Source organism: Lycorma delicatula, chromosome 9, assembly GCF_047948215.1.
Source record: "Lycorma delicatula isolate Av1 chromosome 9, ASM4794821v1, whole genome shotgun sequence".
Taxonomy (NCBI): domain Eukaryota; kingdom Metazoa; phylum Arthropoda; class Insecta; order Hemiptera; family Fulgoridae; genus Lycorma; species Lycorma delicatula.
In genome coordinates, this window is record NC_134463.1 from 79,865,218 (window position 1) to 79,877,651 (window position 12,434).

The following is a 12,434-nucleotide window of genomic DNA, read 5'->3' on the forward strand; positions in this document are numbered from 1 at the left end:
CTCCGTGCTTTTTGACATTCTCCGTGCTGGAAAGCACGGAGATAGTTTGTGCAGGTAGGAGGGCCCCCACCCTTTTTAACCAGACAGTCTTTTTAACATAAGCCCTCTTTGCTACAGTGGGAACAAAGCTCTTTCTTTCTTTTCTTTACACGATTTTGCAACGTGGCCGAATCCCAAACACTGGAAACATCTGCTGACGTTTAAATAATCCTTTGTTTTATATGAATGGTAATCAATAAACAACCTAACCTTTTCCAAAAACATTGTACGAAAAAGCTTGTCGCACTCAACTAAGATCTTTCACCATCTCACCCTTAAAGGAGGATGCAGTAACTCCCTCAGGATTATCAATAAGCATAACCTTTCGTCTCGACGCTGTCACAATCTCAGAGGCCAGTCTCTTAGTCAACAACGAATAAGACCGCTGGCGCTCACCTATACCCGCCCTTTAGCTTTCAATATATCCTTGCAGCCTGTCGACCCGCTTGATGTTTATCAGGTGCAAGAACCGCAGCCTCCGAAATTGAGACAGAACGTACGCCACGCTTTTCCATCTAACATTTTTTGAGTCCGCCACAAACTCGTTCAACTTCGACACAGAGGCTATTAAACATCACGTCACTTCGGTAATGACATCACTTGAGACATCAGAAGATGTAAGTTGCGCCTCTAACTCCTTCAGTGCCCCTGCCTCTGCCACCGTCGACGGAAAGATCTGCTTGGTAGACTAGAACCAAACAACTCCTCATTAACTCCGCTTCCGAATCAAAATTCGAACCCTTCGAGCCCTGAACTACCTTATCTCCTTTCTCCTTAGCCTCTCTTTCTTTAGCTTTTCTCTCCTTCTGACGCACCTCGCGCACCATTCTTTACGCTTCCTATTGTGTTCACTACTCATGCTAAGATAACAAATAAAACACTAACAATCTAAATGACCAAACATTAAATAAACAGAAAACTACTATAAACAAAACAACCAATTAAAACAAAATAAATGAACCAACCAGATGAACAAAGATGGCTACTGTTGTTAGGCTGTAACTAACGAAAACGATATTAATAAACCACAACTAACACAAAATATAAATACAACGAGTAATCACTTAAAACACAAGAACAAACAACAAAACCTCGAAAAAACCTAAAATATTTAACTAGTAACTACCACCCACAATCAAGTAATCTGGATAGCCACAAATAAAAATAACCAGAAACAACACAACTCAAAAGAACACAAACAACGAAACCCTAATGAACGAGGAAACCAAACTGAATCATAAATAATCGAAAATATAAAAATAAAACTTTACAGATCAGAGCGTATAAGACACCACCGTACTCTCGCCAGAAATGCGTGTTGTTTTATAGGTGCAGTACATAAAGAACGTTAACCCACCGGATTGGTCTGTGGTGAACGCGTCTTCCCAAATCAGCTGATCTGGAAGTCGAGAGTTCAAGCGTTCAACAAAAGTAACTACTTTTGTACGGATTTGAATACTAGATCGTGAATACCAATGTTCTTTGGTGGTTGGGCTTAAATTAACCACACATCTCAGTAATGGTCGAACTGAGGCTGTATAAGATTACACTTCATTTACATTCGTACATATCATCCTCTGATGTTTGACCTGAACGATAATTCCCGGAGGCTAAACAGGAAAAAGAATGAAGAGTGGATATTTAAGCATTACTATTTATTGCGAGGCAAGATGGTTACACATTGGAAATATTTGCAACGTGTTTATGAATTAAGAGATGAAATCGCCATTTTTCTAGAAGAAGAAAACGAACCGGAAGCTGAGAAGTTTCGAGATGGTTTGCTTGTGAATGAATTGAACGATATATTTGAGAATATTGGATAAGAGTGATAAAGTTAAGGCTTTTTACAAAAAATTGAAATTGTGGAGCAGAAATTTAAAGCAAAACACCTAAAAATGTTTGCAAATGTGGATGAATGTGTTACAACTTACAAGGCTAAAGAACAATACATGAAAAAGTTGTTTCTGTAAACATTGAAAATTATTTAGCCATGCTGGCAAAGAATTTTAAAAGTATTTTCTTGCTGATGACAAATTGGTAGCAAGTTACTTCAAAATACTCCCGAAGGGCTCTCAACTATTGAAGAAGAAATCTTCATAGATTTCTTGGATAGATGAGAAATCAAAAGACAACTTAGTAATCAATCACTGTTTGAATTTTGGGTAGGAGTGGATGATGAGTTTTCTGCACCTAAAAGCATTTTGTATACTATTACCATGTTCAACATCTACCTTTGCAAAACCGGATTTTCTACGGTGGCTATTTTGAAGAAAAAATATAAATCTCAGCTAAATATAGAAAAAGAACTCAAGAGAGTCTCTTTCTAATATTAAATCTTCCTTCGAAAACTTTGCTCTGCAAGGCAGGCCCAAGGGAGTCACTAATAAGTATTTAATTTGTTTTTAATTTAGTATTGATAACTTATTATTAAATACATTGTATAGTACTGATACAATCCTATTTATAAGTAGTGTATTATCTCAGTGTAAATAAGTATTTTATTACTTATTATGTCAATGTTAATATTTTCTTTTTTATATGCATGCGCGCCCCCCCATTTAGTGCACGCTTCCCTAGTCCCTAGTGGTAACGCGCCCCACAGGTTGAGAAACACTGATCTAAGGAATATTAAGAAATTATTTTTTTCTTTTGTTCATCACACACACGTTTTATATATGTAAATAGTTACAGTTTACATTAATTTAAAATTTTTTTTATCCAACTTTATATTTCTCTCCTAATGATATGCCATCAAATTGCCCTGTTAGAAAATATTTACAAATTTACAAACAAGTTATGTTCATAAGAATTTTAAATATACATTTTGTATCTTAAAACTATAGCATTTATTACAAATATAAGGTGTTTTATGACATTGATTTGAGATAATTTGCTGAATGAAAACATGTAACAAAATTTATACTCCTTTCATGCTTATCTTATTAGTTCTTCCTGCTGTTTACTGATCAACATTTACCAAAAAACTATTATTAGCCTGACCCAGGGAAAAAGAAAGAAACATGTATTAAAAGAAAGTGAAATGTAGAATTTAATCTGATTTATTAGCACTTTTATAGTTTTTTTTTTTAGTTTTTTTATTCAATTATTGAATATGTTTGGCAGCTGTTAATGTTTCATTGATAGTAATAAAAATATTTAGCATTCTCTCTCTCTCATTGTGGTGGTGGTGGTGGTTGTGCTTCATTTGGATTGTTCCACTTTTGCAATTTTGCTTGTCCAAATAAAACATAAAATATTCCTGAAAAACTAATCCAAAGATTTGATATCCAAAATATGAGCTCCCATTCTCTGAATGTGTTCTGTAATAAACAAATTTAACAGATAGAAAAAAATAAAATATTCACAATCTTAAGGATTCAGAAAGTGATTTTTATACACACACATGCACACACACACACTCACACAAATTTAATATATATATATCAATAACATTTATTTTTTATATATCCTTTATAGCCTAGGTTATATATAATAACCTTCATTAATTTGTGAGCCTATCCAGCCAAAGGTGCTTAGAACAGTTGATACAACTGATCTAGAGTTGTGATGTTTTATAGTTTAGTTGCATATTTCTGTATGTATATAATTCTGGGAATGGGCAAGATTTTTTTTGTAGTTATAATCAGTAGTTACAGTTTGAGAACATTTCTTCATTGGAGAAGAAAATAATTTTTATTCGAATATATATTTATTTAATCTATTCAGTTCAACATGTGATGTTTTATCACTCAAATGGATGGATGGTATGGGTGAATGTATCATATCATGAACTGTTGTTTCTCATAAGATAGTCTTTTAGTTACTGTGGCCTGCTAGTTCCGTTTTTAAAAGCTATTCAGGACCTGAATAGCTTGTGCTTGATGGGTACCAGTGGAGCAATCTACAGGGCTTTGTTTCATATCTTTTGGATACATTTAGTCTAATAACTAACTATACCTCTTAGGGGCCCTAAAGTTATTAATCAGGCTACTGGATAATAGTCAGGACTTCTACACTTTTCTGAAACACCAAATTATAAATACAGCAGAAAATTTCTGTGAGTATTGCATTAATTCATTTAATACAACTCTCTCAGAAAAGATATTAAAGAATAAAAACTCTTCTAATTTAAAGAGTGACTAACAGTTAATCCTTCTTCTAAATTAAGGGTCTGTATGACTTGGTTGTGTAGTAATACTGAAACCAAGCAATGTTTATCTTACACTTGATCACTGATGGATAAACTGATGAGTCTAACAGTTGATTATTGCTTCTCAAAAGAAAATAGACCAAATTTATATCTATACCGTAAACAGTAGACCCTATAACTGCTCCTCTCTAAAAATATGATTATTTCTAGAGTTGTATTGTATTTCTAAAAGTGTATTGAATTGATGAAGGTTGACTCTTTCCTGTTCAAAGTTATAAAATAAATGCCTTTCCTAAATTGTTATATATCTACTCCTTCCCAAATTAATCAATCTCAACTGTTTCAGCTGCAGTTCACATTCCAGTCAAACCAGTGATAGCTCAGAACTCAAGATGTACAGTCTTACTTCATTACTTCCAATACAGAATTATTTATTAATAAATTAATCTTTACATTAAATGACTATTATAATTAATCATAATTTATTATTTATCATTAATAAATTAATTTCATTAACAATACATAATTAATTAATTTTTTGCTACAGTGATATTACAAAAGAAATCAGTTCTTTTTAGAACTTTATCTCTTCCTTTAACCACACAATATTTCTAAGGTTACAAACAATTTCTTTCAATTTGACTGATTTGTAAACAACTGTATAATATAACTGATGATTGCTAAGAAACAATAAAGAACAAAAAACTTAATACCTTAACAGAAACACCAGAAAAATATTTTTAACTGAAAATTTAACAGTAAAACAGTAAAAAAATATTATCTATTATTCTGCAAATGTTTCTATATTTTGTATTTTAATAAAAAAATTACTAACAGTGTTCTCTAGAGCATGTTGAATTTTTCCCAATTTATTGCCAATTACACAGTAATTTAACAATCTGTAAAATGTACATACAGTTACCCCTAATTAGTGTGTTATACAAAATTATACTAATATAAAAAGGTTATACTATTACCATTATAAATAATTAGTATAATTTTTATTACTTTTACACTTACAAAAAAAAACTTTCACTAATATTTTACACCTGGCTAACTTTTTAAAAGTAATAAAACACTGCTTTTCATGGCTTTATTGAACCAACGCAACATATAAGACTCACAACATTACATGTTGTGACCTTTCTTAACACCAATAAAGAGGGGTCTTTTAATATACTAGATGATATCATACTAGATCTTTAAATCTCATAAAACTTAAGATTATAAAAATAAATTGATTAAAACTTAAATTAAAAAAACATGTATAACTCTATTTAATGTAACTCTTACTTCTTTAACAAGCCAACCGATTGTCTGACTACATAAAGCACCAGCAAATGATCCAAATCCACTCACAAGTGCCATAAGAAATCCTGCATAATTTGGTGCTAAATCAAGCGCATTTACTCTCATGGATGGATAAAATGGTCCCATTAAACCCATACCAATAGTGAATAGTGCTACAACCAAAATGCGATGACATCCAGCATAAACAGCAAATAAACAACCAAAACCAGGACCAACTTGTGCTAATAAAGAAAACAGAATAAAAAATAAGTTATTCTTAAATATTTAACCATAATTAATCTCTATCAAATTTGTATTAAAACAACTAGTAAAATAAAAAAATGCTAAAATAAATTTACACTATTTAACGTAAGTATTGTACAAATTAAATTATAAAACTGATTACTTAACTCAAAAAATTATTTTTGTAATCATCAATTTAATGTTTTAGTAGATTATTTATTTTAATATTTCTACAGTGTAGAGTACTGTAATTCAAAGGTTTATCTCTAATTTGATGATAGGCAGTCATATTGTTTGTGAACCTCTGTAGTAACAGCATCTATGATAGCCAACGATTCTTGAAAACAATATAACAAAAAAAAAATACAATAATCATAAGTTCAAATCTTTACACAAAAATAAAACAACCCTTTTATTACGATCACCCTGATAGTATCACTCTTACAATCTTTAAACTTAATTACGTTAAATTGACTATTTTTTTTAAATTTACATTTAAGGCTTCTTGTTCCCTGGATTATTTTCCAAATATTTTTATAGATAACATTTTTATTCAGAAATTTATGTTATATAAGTTTCTTTGCTGTATCATTGTAAGCAGTATTAGTTGAATATTACGTTGATTTACTGATTCCATTAAGTTTAGGAATAGGACAAATTTCTTGAAAGATAAAGATCCCTCTCCCTCCCCCTCTCCCTCTCCCTCTCCCTCTCCCACTCCCTCTCCCTCTCCCTCACCCTCTCCCTTACCCTCTCCCTCCACTCAAGTTGACTGAATAAACATTTATTTTCAGTACCTTACTTTATAAATTTATTCTTAAATTAAAAAAAAATTATTCTTGTTTTATTTTTTATTTTAAAATTATTACCATCAACTTTATTATTACCATAATAAATAATACTCCAAAATAAGTATTTGTTTTTTTGTACGTTAAAAAAGTATTGATCTTAATACAAGGGTTGTCAGAAAAGTTTTGAGCCTTAACATGAAGATGGCAGCACTCGTCAACAAAAATTAGAGAATGTATTCGGCACATGCGTTGAAAGGTACTCACTAAAATTTCAGCCATTTTAGACGCTCAGTTGTTCGATAATCGTTTGAGTAATTCATTGTGAGTGTTTTTGTGAAAAATAAAAAATCGAATATCGTGCCGTAATTAAATGCTTGTATTTAAAAGGCAGTACGCCTATGCAAATTAAAACAAAGTTGGACGCTGTTTACGGGGGCTCTGTCTGATCATTTTTCACCATGAAAAAAATGGGCAGCTGAATTTAAAAAGGTCATATCAGCTTGGTTGATGATGAGCGTTCTGGACGGCCAAAAACTGCAATCACCACCGATACGGTACTGCACGAACGATGAGTTAAGGTTAGAGTGATAGCAGAGGCTATGACATATTGAAAGAACGTGTTTGTTATATATTAACCGAAGAATTGGATATTCGTAAGCTACCCGCGCGTTTGCTCACTTTGGACCAAAAAGGCATTCGAACATTTCCAAGGCCCTGCTGGAATAGTTTAGGCAAAACGAGTCGATTTTTTGTCTCGATTCATAACTGTAGATGAAACGTGGATCCACCACTACACTCCTGAGAAAAAACAACAGTCAAAACAGGGGAATTTGCAAAGGTTGAAGCTGCTCCGGAAAAGCCGAAGACGGTTCCATCGGCCAGGAAGATGATGGCGACTTTGGGATCGTAACGGAATTTTGTTTATCGATTATCTTCAAAAAGGTAAAACAATAACGGAACAGTATTACGCATCATTACTTGACAAGTTGAAAGCAGAAAGTGCAACAAACGACTTTGTAGAAGAAAGTGCTTTTCCATCAGGACAAATGCGCCGGTTCACACTTAGACGGTCGCCATGGCTTTCTTTTTTTTTCTTTCTTTTTTTCCTGTTTAGCCTCCGGTAACTACCGTTTAGATAATTCTTCAGAGGATGAATGAGGATGATATGTATGAGTGTAGATGAAGTGTAGTCTTGTACATTCTCAGTTCAACCATTCCTGAGATGTGTGGTTAATTGAAACCCAACCACCAAAGAACACCAGTATCCACGATCTAGTATTCAAATCCATGTAAAAATAACTGGCTTTACTAGGACTTGAACGGTGTAACTCTCGACTTCCAAATCAGCTGATTTGGGAAGACGCGTTAACCACTAGACCGACCCGGTGGGTGACGGTCGCCATGGCTAAAATTCACGAATTGCACTTTGAATTGGTTGACCATTCACCAGATCTGGACTCCCCGCCCCCAAGCGTCTTATTCTTGTTTCCTATCTTTAAAATTTTGCTTGAAGGAAAGAGATTTTCATCGGACGAGGTTATCGCATATGTAAACGCCTATTTTGTGGAGAAATACGCTAGCTACTATTTGGAAGGGTTAAAGAGGTTAGAGCATCCCTGGCAAAAGTTTGTCGACTTAAAAGGAGACTTTGTTGAAATGTAAAACTGTATTTGACAGAAAAAATACGTCTTTCTATGTTAGGTTCAAAACTTTTCAGACAACCCTAGTAAATAATAAACTACTAATAAAAAATGGACTGAATATAATTTTTTCATATAGAAATGTTTACTTACAAATAAGTGTTAGTAGTTTTCTGACAACTACAACAGATAATATCTCTCTCGAAGTGAGAAAATCGCTTATCCATCCACTCACAATAGCCGTTATCCACATAGCTAAAAATGGCAAAGAAGATAGGAAACCATTCTGTAAATTGAAAAAAATATATTATTTCTAAATTTAATATTAAATTTATGAAAATAAAATCATCATTTATGAAAGATTAAAAATGAAGGTTTCTAATAAATCTTATATCATTTTTTATTCTTTTTTCATATTATTGGACAAACTATAACTAAAATTAGGTTAAAAACTTTATTGATTTCTTTCCTAAAAACAAAAATATAATTTTATCCAGGAAACTATACATACACCACTCAAAACAGAGAATCAAGATTTTTATTTTCTAATTAGAAATCACTGTTATAATGTATTGTAAAGGATTAGTGGATAGCATGAGTTTGAGTTTTGGGTTAACAATTAAAAATATAGGAAAAACAAAATTTTTTAGGTTTTTTTATGGTCACAATGCTGGACATTTCATGTAACTATGTAATATTTTCTTATATATATTCTTCTGATCTACAACCTACTAGTTTCCTGTAGGATCCTCTTCCCTTCTTCTTGATTATGCTTTTCCCCACAATTTTTCCACTCTGTAAACTTCCTGGCTAGTGTCCTGTTTTTATTCATCCTTATTGTGTCCCATCTACAACATATTCTGTGCTTATAAACCAAATGATTGCCTTAGATTGGCAAATGATGCCAATCTTCTCATTAGAACTTTTACGTTTTCCATTTAATCTTACCAGATTATATGTAATATATAGATTTTCATTTAACACGAGTCTCAAAATTTTTCAAGAAATTAGTTTTGAAAAAATTGTTGGCAATGATTTTTTGAAACTAGAAAACTTTTGAAATTCCAATATAATCCATGTGGATGTATAAATAGTTATTATTCCATTTCAAAGTAAAAATTTCTTGATTAAACTGTTCAGCTGTAATATCTGTTGAAAAAAACAGACATATGAATTGAAACAAAAGCATCATCATAAGGCCTCAAAAGAAACTAAAATTGAGCATAAATCACTACTGTAACAAAAAAACAAATTTTTTTAGTATAATTATCAGCCTCATTTTACTTACGTTGAACAACGTAAAACAATATTGTTATGCTCTCCAACACCATAACTTTGTGCAGTAAATTTTAATGGTTTCCATGTGTATGTGGTCTTTGCTACACCTATTATAATGAATTATATTCAAACACACTCTGCCTTTCTTTACTTTGCTTAACAAGATGAATTTTTCTCGACTTCCTACCTCATTTATAAGACAGTTAAGAGGATCTAGACAAAATTATTATTTCTTTCTTTAATGACCCTAAGCTAAAACAGCACTCATTTTAGCTACAGAAGAGAGATGAATTTTGTAACGTGTGAGAATTGCCAGTCCGAACTGGGATTGGCATTTGAACCTAGAACCTTCTAGATGAAAGGCAGTGGACATTGGTGAAGTGGTAAAAAAAAATAACAGATTTATTTGTAAAAATTAGACTTTAAATAAAATGTGAAATGCAACTGACTTCAGTTAGATATTTTATAAGAGATGGGAACACTATGGGAAAAAAATGTTACACCATTGTAATTTCAACAGTTCAATTCTATTCAATTTATTAGTTTCTACAAATACAAACTAAAACATAATAAATATGGATACTTAAACATAAAAACAAAATAACTGTATAATAAAAGAGTTACTTTAAAAATATTAGTACATTATATTATAAAAACAAAGAAATCAGAAATTAAAAGCTTGAAGATAGAATTTTGAATAGATACTTGATTAAAATACTGAATTGGGGGATCATTAGAAAATGTGAAGATTATGCGTAGGTGCTAACACATAATTCATATAACATGAAAGATCACAGTATATAAAAATTAGTAAAAGTAGATGAAATGTGCCAAAAGTACCAAAACAGAATAACATAGTTACAGTTTAAAACAAACTTAATTGACTCTTTCCTGAATTACAACCTTAAAAATTTAAATAATAAAATAAAAATGGTACTTTACAATACTCCTTTAAACCACATCTTTGCATTACATCATGCAAAAATAGAAAACCAAAGAAAACACGAAAACACATTAGCTTGAAGAAAAATACTTCAACATCTAACAAAAATAACCAATTTTTAAGTTCTTTTAGATGTTTAGGTTGATGTTGGTGAGGTTATAACATTAGGTAGCATGTTAAACAGTTTAGAGGAACAGAAAAGGAATAGATTTCATTAACAAATGGTTGTAGATTAAATTAAATAGTTTTAATAAATAAGAATGAATTCATACCTTTGCAGCACTGTATTTTAACATGCTGCTCATATATTTTGGAAGATCATTCTGCATTGTAAATAGACCCCAATTATGTCCAAATTGGCAAATCATTAAAGCCCAAACAGGAAGAGATGTCAATATACTAAGTAATGGTAATCGTGGTATATCCTAAAAAAATTAATATAAATCGATAAAATTATAATAATAAATGAATTATTAAGCAAAGACAAATTATTTAAATAAAGATTGTTAAAATTGTGTTTCTTTAAAAATAAAAATTTTCAGTCACCAGATTTGGATTCAAGTACAAACCGCAAAACAATGAGCTTCAGTTTAGGGCAATAAATTTTCTCAGCTAAAAACATCCTTATAGTCAAATTTCTTGATGGAAAGCTTTAAATAAAAAAAAATTAAAAGTAAATTTTAAATTACTAGGCATTTTTATGTCTGTGACTATCTGTTTTTATACACTGTTTATTTAAATTTTTTTAACTTCCAAGACCATGGTTAGGTGTTACTTCAGAGGATGAAATAATTTTTGTAGCGTGTGAAAATGCCATGCCTGACCAGGATTCAAACCTGGGACCTCCAGATGTAAGGCTGAGATGCTACCACTCAGACCACGGAGGCTGGCTACTGTTTAATTGCGTATACTTCCTTTATGTTACTTTTAAAATGTAATATTTATAATCTGTTTCAATTATGGAATTTTACTATAAAAATAACAAATGTTAATATTATCCATAACATGTTACTCTTAACACATTATATAGCCTGAGTAACTTAGTAATTTTTTTATACAAACATATAGGTGGAAGCAACATCAAATCTTTATTTTCTTTAGTTTTACATTTATTTGGCAATGTTAAATACAAAGTCTAAACTCTGCATAAAAATGTATCAAGTACACAGATATTGTACTATTTTATGAAATAATAATTCCCCATTGTGAATATATACTCTTTTTTCTGTTATTGTTACACTAACAAAAGTAATAAAGAATCTCATATTAAATACCTCAATGATATAATACTTTTATTACATGATGATTACTTTTTGAGACAGTTTGCCTTTAAAAAACTTTAGTTTTTACTTTTAAATCAGTCAGTTGACTGATTTAATGACATTCTCTATTCCTTTCAGTTTCCTACTAATCATATAACCTTAATTTATTTATTACATCTTACAACCTTAATTATCTATTATTTATTTTGCAATCTTTGTCTTATCCTACAGTTTTTACTCATTTGCAATCTCTTTACTGTACTATACACATCGTCTTTATTATTATATCTAGTTTGTCTCATTATAGAGTTCTACCAGAAATTTCTGTTCTTTCTATTTATCCTTCAACCTCTTAAATTCAAATTTTATTGATCCATATAATTTTTAACGTCGTATTCCTACACTGCATTTCAAAGATTCAAATTAATTTTCTTTCAGTTTTTATTATTGACCATGATTTGTTACTAAAATTGTAATAAATGCTACTAAAATTGTTACATAAACTCACTAAAAACAAATACTTTTGACAATATCTTTTCAGTTCTTATAACCGATAGTGGTAGACTACTTTTTTGTATGGAACATCTTGTTTCAAACAGTTTGATTTTTATGTTATCCTTACTTCTCCAATTCTTTGTAGTTTATTTTCAAACATTTTCACTTCTTGAAGTTGCAAAATTTGGTTTCTCTAACGCTATTATGTTCATTATTCTCCTTTCTATCGTATTTTATTACCTTAATTTTAGTCTTATCTGTTATGAAATTGAATTTCTTTCCTACTAAAGAAATGTTACACAG

The 12,434-nt window shown here is 30.9% G+C and overlaps 1 protein-coding gene across 1 annotated transcript in view; it reads right to left on the minus strand.

Moving 5' to 3' along the window:
* Nucleotides 1-3,212: 3,212 nt before the first annotated feature.
* LOC142330691 (putative inorganic phosphate cotransporter) overlaps nt 3,213-12,434 on the minus strand; it is a 33,454-nt gene continuing 24,232 nt past the window's right edge. The window contains exons 5-8 of the mRNA XM_075376138.1: nt 10,647-10,799; nt 8,307-8,439; nt 5,483-5,721; nt 3,213-3,359 (exon numbers count right to left, since the gene is read on the minus strand). Coding sequence (XP_075232253.1) covers nt 3,213-3,359; nt 5,483-5,721; nt 8,307-8,439; nt 10,647-10,799 — 672 coding nt within the window. The remainder of the gene's footprint in view (nt 3,360-5,482; nt 5,722-8,306; nt 8,440-10,646; nt 10,800-12,434) is intronic.